At 44.5% G+C, this 8,050-nt stretch overlaps 1 protein-coding gene across 1 annotated transcript in view; it reads right to left on the reverse strand.

The window, feature by feature from the left end:
* LOC308514066 (cytochrome P450 4V2-like) overlaps window positions 1–7,659 on the reverse strand; it is a 36,568-nt gene extending 28,909 nt beyond the window's left edge. Inside the window, exon 1 of the mRNA XM_081084110.1 lies at window positions 7,431–7,659. Within this exon, the coding sequence (XP_080940236.1) occupies window positions 7,431–7,644 (214 nt within the window). The 5' untranslated portion in view covers window positions 7,645–7,659. The remainder of the gene's footprint in view (window positions 1–7,430) is intronic.
* Between the last annotated feature and the right edge of the window lie 391 nt (window positions 7,660–8,050).

Raw genomic sequence — 8,050 nt, forward strand, 5'->3', positions numbered from 1 at the left:
AAAGGGAATGCCCCTTGATAGCAGCAGGACTAATGCCCACAGCACTGTGAGGCTACTAATAGAGATGACACCTGAGATTTTTTTTCTCTTTTTTCTTTTTTTTTTTTACTAAATCTTTATTGTTCAGATTATTACAGGTGATCCGCTTCCCCCCCCCCCCCACCCCGCCCTGAGATCCCCTCCACCTGGTTCCCACCCCAAGCCCTTACCCCCCACCACTGTCCTCATCCATAGGTGTGAAGATTTTTGTTCAGTCTCTTCCTGCACCCTTCACACCCCCTTCCTACTGAGAATTGTCAGTCCACTTCCTTTCTATGCCTCTGCTTTTATTATATTCACCAGTTTATTCTGCTCATCAGATTTTTTTGTTGACTTAATTTTTAGTTTTGCTTGTTGATAGATATGTATTTGTTGTCCCTTTCTTGTTCATAATTTTTATCTTTACCTTTTTCTTCTTTCTCTTCTTAAAGAATACTCTTCAGCATTTCATATAATTCTGGTTTGGTGGTGATGAACTCCTTTAGCTTTTTCTTATCTGTGAAGCTCTTTATCTGACCTTCAATTCTGAATGATAGCTTTGCTGGGTAGAGTAATCTTGGTTGTAGGTTCTTGCTATTCATCACTTTGAATATTTCTTACCACTCCCTTCTGGGCTGCATAGTTTCTGTTGAGAAATTGGCTGACAATCGTATGGGTACTCCCTTCTAGGTAACTGTTTTTCTCTTGCTGCTTTTAAGATTCACTCTTTGTCTTTTGCCCTTAGCATTTTAATTATAATGTGTCTTGGTGTAGTCCTCTTTGGATTCCTCTTATTTGGGGTTCTCTTCACTTCCTGGACTTGTAAGACTATTTCTTTCATCAGGTAGGGGAAGTTTTCTATCATTATTTCTTCTAATAGGCTTTCAATATCTTGCTCTCTCTCTTCTTCTGGCACCCCCATAATTCGGATGTTGGTACGTTTGAAGTTGTCCCAGATGCTCCTTACACTATCTTCATGTTTTTGGATTCTTTTTTCATTTTGCTTTTCTGGTTGGGTGTTTTTTGCTTCCTTGTATTTCAAATCTTTGACTTGATTCTTGGGATCCTCTAGTCTTCTGTTGGATCTCTGTATATTATTCTTTATTTCAGTCAGTGTATGCTTAATTTCTGACTGGTCCTTTTCCATTTTTTTCATATTCTCATTAAGATCCTTGAAGGTCTCATTAAGTTCCTTGGAGGTTTGTAGAAGTTTCTTCAGTAACCTTATAACTGTGGTTTTGAACTCTAAATCCAGTAATTTGTTTTCCTCCATTTCTTTCATTTGTGACATGTTTCTTTGTTTCTGCATTTTGGCTGCTTCCCTGAATTGATAGAGTGGCTTTGTGTGGTAGGTGTCCTATTGAGCCCAGTGGCTCAGCCTCCCCAATCACCTGAGGTGGACACTCTTGGTGCACCCCTTTGCAGGCTGGGTGCACAGTCTTGTTGTAGTTAAGCCTTGATTGCTGTGGGTATCTCTGGGAGGAAATGACCTCCAGGCCAATTAACTGCAAGACCCACTGTGTCTATAGTGGAAGGACTGCTGCACTGGAGACACCCTTATGGGGCAGGACTTGCTTCAGTGGGGCTTTGGAGCTCACTGAGTCTGCCTCTTGAGTGTGTCACATTGGATGTGAGGAGTTGAAATCTGGTATGTGACCACTGCGTACACTGGCTCCTGAATCTCCAAGGAGGTGCAAATTTAACCACTGTGTGAGTTCACCCAGCAGGAGCTACTGCAAGATCTGCAGATTTCTCCTCTTTGTTTGGGGTTTGGAATTTTGGAGCTCTCTGACCCAGCTTTAGTTTGTTAGGTTAGACCAGCCGTGGGCAAACTACGGCCCGTAGGCCAGATTCGGCCTGTTTGAAATGAATAAAACTAAAAAAAAAAAAAAAGACCATACCCTTTTATGTAATGATGTTTACTTTGAATTTATATTAGTTCATACAAACACTCCATCCATGCTTTTGTTCCGGCCCATTGTGGCCCTCGAGTCAAAAAGTTTGCCCACCCCTGGGTTAGACTCTGCTCTTGGTGCCTCCGCACATCCTATCCAGCCTCAATGCGCTTTTTTGTTTCCTTCTAGTTTAGAACTTCCACTCAGACATCTTTCCCATTGTTCTGGATGATAGTTCTTTTGTCTTTTAGTTGTAGTTCTAATGTGGTTGTGGGGGGCAGCATGTACAGGTGTATACCTTATGCCGCCACCTTGGTTCTCCACACCTGAGATTTTGATGGGGTTTTTTCATATGGGAATGTGGACCCCAAGGACAGATCGACATAGAATTAAAAACAAAACAAAACAAAAAACAACTATTAAACTTTCCAGCTCTTTCTCATGCCAATAAATGTTCACATGCTCAACTACTCCTTCTCCCATCCTTCAGCTTCTCTCAACTCTGGGCTTCTGGGAAAGCTGCTCTAAGTGCAGCGGGAGAGACACTAAAGCACAGGGATGTCCATTGTACGTGATACTGAAAAAACAGTAATAATTATTTATAGTGTTTGCACATTTGGGCACCTCAAAACCTAATAATGAATCTTCTAAAATAGCTTAACATTTATTATGTCATAATTATTTGCTGTGGAAGGTAATTAAACATCAGACCAGTGCTAAGGGTTTTCCATGTCTTATGTCTTTTATGCCTCACCACAGTCAGATAAGAAACACTATTACAGAAGTTAGTGAACAACTGAGGAAGTTGTGCACAGCTAAGTAGTTGCACAATATCACAGCGCTGGTAAATATAGGCCTGGCTTTGTACCCGAGGCACCCAGGCACACAATGTGCCATCTTCCCCATTACATCACACCAATTCAAATTGCCTTCCAGTTAAACCATTCCCTAAATAATTGTGAAAATAACTAGGTCAGATCAACCGTGTCAAATATATGTAGCATGGCCATAATCACTGCCTTGGTCTGGTCTGACAGAGGAGACAGGGAAACAAAATCCGTGGCTTGAAGGCCTCAGGTGGGCCCATGGCAGGGAGCAGCTGGGGAAGACAGGTGTCGACAAAAAGGACTGAAAAAGCAAAAGATAGAGTTCAACAGCCTAGTTGGAAGTCCATTGCAATTCTCCAGGTGAGACTTCTGAGGCCAGAATGTGGATGGTGGCCACACAATGAAAGGCACAGCCTCTTGTATAAGACACAAGGGTGTTGAGGGTGGGGAATATACCTTTAAATGTGCTATGCCCAATTTTGCTGAGCTCAATGCTGGGCACAAAGGAGGGCCTCAAATAAGTGAATGATTGACAATGAAAAAAATGGACTCAAACCAAGTTCTGGACAATGGTCTAGAAAATGCACACATTAAATGTAATCCTCAAAGTAACTGTAATATAGTGACTTTTACAAGTAAAGGGTAACACACTCTAACTTAAAGAGTTTTAAATAATTTGTCAAATTCAAACTGCCAGATGCTAATACCAACAGTAGTTAGCGTATTAATGCAAAAAGATACCTTGGAAGGCCAATAGACTTTGGTATTCAACAGGGCTGAAAATCAGCATGATATTGCCCTGCTCTTTGCTCAATGGCTCAAGGCAATTATCTAACCTGATAATCCTTATACTATTTACCAACCTTTACCTTTGTCCTGCCTGTATGCATTTCTAAAGGGAAAATGTGTATTCAAGTGAATAAAAAGCAAATTTAACCCAGAAGTCCCTGTGCCTCTCCAAGAGAGAGGTCTCCATCTGGCCCCCATGCCTTCTAAATTCATATTTCTTATATAGTATTTTCATTTGTGCATTGGCCCCTCCTTCAGATCCCAAACCTCTCCACAAAGGTTGCAGCATCAAACAATTTTGTTACAAGCAGAAAGGGAGCAAAGGTTGGTCTCATGCCCAGATCCAGTAGTTGTTGATGCATAAAGAAGTCCCCTTGAGAAAGATAATGTGTTATCATTCTCTTCTCTCTGGAAGTAACTATAAGGAGGATTACTTTAAAGAATCCAGTAACTCAGTTTGTTTTGAAATGGATCTTATTCACTAGAGATTTCAATTCTTAGGAAAATTCCCCCAAAAGACTATGATGAGATTTCTTAAGTATATGGTTTCCTGTTGAGGAGGAGGGGTCTATATTTCTACACCATTATTTTTTAATATTATAAATCCTTTGGGTAGAAGGGAAGATTAGCTCTGCCTTTAGTGTTCGCCATGATGATGTTTACAAATGTAATTTTCATATATCAAAATTTGCTGCATCACTTGCAACATTAGTCACAATGATGTTTGGTTGGTTAAAAGTTTACTGGGATTTCTTCTGCCAGAAACATTTTCTGTATTTTGGTAACACTCTCCCATGAGGCCTCATGTGCTCCTGTGAAGTTGAAATGACAGCATTATTTTTATTTGGAGAAAGGAAAGTGGAAAAGAAATAATCCCGGAGGAGAACCAAGATGGCGGCATAGGTTAACGCAGGAGTTTGCTGCTTTGAACAACTACTTCAAAGGTGAAACCAGAAAACGGAAGGGACATCACCCAGAACCACAGGAACGCTGGCTGAGTGGAAGTCCTACAACTAGGAGGAAAGAGAAACCCATATGGACACTCAGAGGAGGCGCAGTGCTGAAGTCAAATTCTGAGGTGCGGAGTGCGCAGAGCAGGCTGGGACGTGGTTGGCGTTTTCAATCGGGAGGGAGTCGCAGACTCTGAGCTCCAGATACAGGCGAGTCTTTAGGGACCTAGACTCAAACGGGAGAAGTGCGACTGTCTGGCTTCCCTCAGAGAGAGTGCAGCTTTCTCTCCGAGGTTTGCAGCTGGGTGGGGGATGGGACTCAGAGAGGCAGAGCCCCTGGGACAGGACTGAGAGCCGCCATAACTGCTCTCTCTGGCCCACCCTGTTGATCCTGTGCGACCTGCCCCGCCCAAGCCCTGCACAGAGGCATTTGCCGGATAGCCTCAGGCAAAGGCTAGATTAGCACCTCCCTAGAGGACAGAAATTCTCTCACTCCAGACACAGCTGATTCTCATAGCCACTTGGCCTGGAGGTCAAACCCTCCCTGGCATTAGCTACAACAATCAAGGTTTAACTATAAGACTGCTCACAAAGACCACTAGGGGGTGCACCAAGGAAGCATAACAAAATGCGGAGACAAAGAAACAGGACAAAATTGTCAATGGAAGATATAGAGTTCAGAACCACACTTTTAAGGTCTCTCAAGAACTGTTTAGAAGCCGCCGATAAACTTAATGAGATCTACAAGAAAACTAATGAGACCCTCGATGTTATATTGGGGAACCAACTAGAAATTAAGCATACACGGACTGAAATAACGAATATTATACAGACTCCCGACAGCAGACCAGAGGAGCGCAAGAATCAAGTCAATGATTTGAAATGCGAGGAAGCAAAAAACACCCAACCGGAAAAGCAAAATGAAAAAAGAATCCAAAAATGCAAGGACAGTGTAAGGAGCCTCTGGGACAGCTTCAAGTGTACCAACATCAGAATTATAGGGGTGCCAGAAGATGAGAGAGAGCAAGATATTGAAAACCTATTTGAAGAAATAATGACAGAAAACTTCCCCCACCTGGTGAAAGAAATGGACTTACAGGTCCAAGAAGCAAGGAGAACCCCAAACAAAAGGAATCCAAAGAGGACCACACCAAGACACATCATAATTAAAATGCCAAGAGCAAAAGATAAAGAGAGAATCTAAAGACAGCAAGAGAATGAAACTCAGTTACCTACAAGGGAATACCCATACGACTGTCAGCTGATTTCTCAACAGAAACTTTGCAGGCCAGAAGGGAGTGGCAAGAAATATTCAAAGTGATGAATACCAAGAACCTACAACCAAGACTACTTTATCCAGCTAAGCTATCATTCAGAATTGAAGGTCAGATAAAGAGCTTCACAGATAAGGAAAAGCTAAAGGAGTTCATCACCACCAAACCAGTATTATATGAAATGCTGAAAGGTATCCTTTAAGAAGAGGAATAGGAAGAAAAAGGTAAAGATACAAATTATGAACAACAAATATGCATCTATCAACAAGTGAATCTAAGAATCAAGTGAATAAATAATCTGATGAACAGAATGAACTGTTGATTATAATAGAATCAGGGACATAGAAAGGGAATGGACTGACTATTCTTGGGGGGGGAAGGGGTGTGGGAGTTGCGGGAAGAGACTGGACAAAAATCGTGCACCTATGGATGAGGACAGTGGGTGGGGAGTGAGGGGGAAGCGTGGGGCGGGAACTGGGAGGAGGGGAGTTATGGGGGCGGGGGAAGAGGAACAAATGTAATAATCTGAACAATAAAGATTTAATTAAAAAAAAAAGAAAGAAAGAATCCCTTAAGCTTTGTAATTGATGATCCGTCTATAAAACGTCTTCAGTTAAAAGGAGGGCTGATTGGATTCTAGTTCTGGGCTCATTTTAAAATATGTCATTTGGGGCAAATCTTTTCAGTTCTGGGCATCTCAACTTATCCAGCCACGAAGATCAAGTGCTAAGATCTAACTCACCCTCCCTCATGGGGCATCCAAACACTAGGGACTTTTAGGAGCTTTCTAACTTAAAGTGACCCCTCTACCCCTATCATACCATAACATAAAGGCTATCAGCTTCAAAAGATGATTTCAATAAAAAACCAATTCACTCCTTAACAAATAAGATTTCTGAAACTTGCTGTATGACTTATGGGGCAGGCCTTGGTGAATAACATCATAATTCATGTTGTTATGCAACCTCCTAAAAGGGCCAAGGAGGAATGAAAGTTGTGGTGAAGTGTTGTGATTTCTGGAGGGAGAGGCTCTGGTATCAAGTGCATTTCTCGTCTCTAATTTTGGAGAGAGAGAGAGAGAGAGAGAGGGAAAGAGAGAGAGAGAGAGAGAGAGAGAGAGAGTTGTAAGTTGTGTCTGCCTTTAGGACTTTAACAGGAAAGACAGAAGAAAAACCAGGCAGTGTTTTTGTTGCTGTTTTTCTTATTAAATATATTTTTATTGATTTCAGAGAGGAAGGGAGAGAGATAGAAACATCAATGATGAGAGAGAATCATTGATCAGCTGCCTTCTGTACGCCCCCCACTGGGGATGAGCCCCCAACTTAGGCATGTGCCCTTGACAGGAATTAAACCCATTGACCCTTCAGTCTGCAGGCCATAGCTCTGTCCACTGAGCCAAGCCGTCTAGGGCTACGGGCAGTGTTTTAAGATAGCAGCAGGCAGGAGTTGGGAAAATGAGAAGAGAAAAGGCAGAAGGACGGGAGTTTAGAAACACTGCTCTTATGTGTAATGAAAACTGGAGAGAACTGGGAATCCAATATCCAGGGGGTGATAGAGTCGCCCCTCACCCAGCAGCCTGCAGCTCCAGTCCTGCTGCTCTAGGTGGGTAAGCGGGCGGTTCCCTGCAAGGGGCCTAACAGCCCGTGGCGGGATGTGGCCAGGCGCACAGTCCCTTACCTTTCCCTCCTCGTTCCTGGATCAGCACGTGTCCCACGAAGGGGTAAGCGCCCGGAATAGTGGGGATGGGCCTCATTTGCAGCCAGTTATGCGCATAGCTCGCCATCATCTGCAGGAAGCTCAGGATGAGGGTGGCGCCCACCAGGGAGACTGCGCTGAGCGCTCCCCAGAGCAGCAGCTTCTGCCCGACGTGCACCAGCCACAGGGCCTCCATCGCGCCAGCGGTCGGCTCTGCGGGGACTGAGACCTGAACCTTGGTGCCCGGTGCTTGGGGCCCGGTGCTTGGGGCCAGGGCGGGGTCCAGCCCCTGCCTTTCAAGTGCGGGCCCTGGGAGGAGTCCCGACATTCCCGGGGGCGGGCGCAGCGGGCCAGGCGGGCAGGGGAAGAGGTGGCGCCCAGCCCAATCGCCTCTCCCTCCTCCCGCAACCCGTAGGCAACAGCCCAGGCCCCCAGAAGCGGGACTTCACGTGCAGGGACCGCCCTGCCCCCTGGGGACGGGGCTGGAGCCTCCCCCGCTCGGAGGAAAGCGCCGCCGGGTTGTTGTGCAGACAGACGCCTAGTAACGCGCACGGGCCTCTGTTTGGTTCCAGCAGAAACGAAGCCCGGAAGCCCGAGTCTGA

This window comes from Myotis nattereri, assembly GCF_964212035.1.
Source record: "Myotis nattereri genome assembly, chromosome: 2".
Classification (NCBI taxonomy): Eukaryota; Metazoa; Chordata; class Mammalia; order Chiroptera; family Vespertilionidae; genus Myotis; species Myotis nattereri.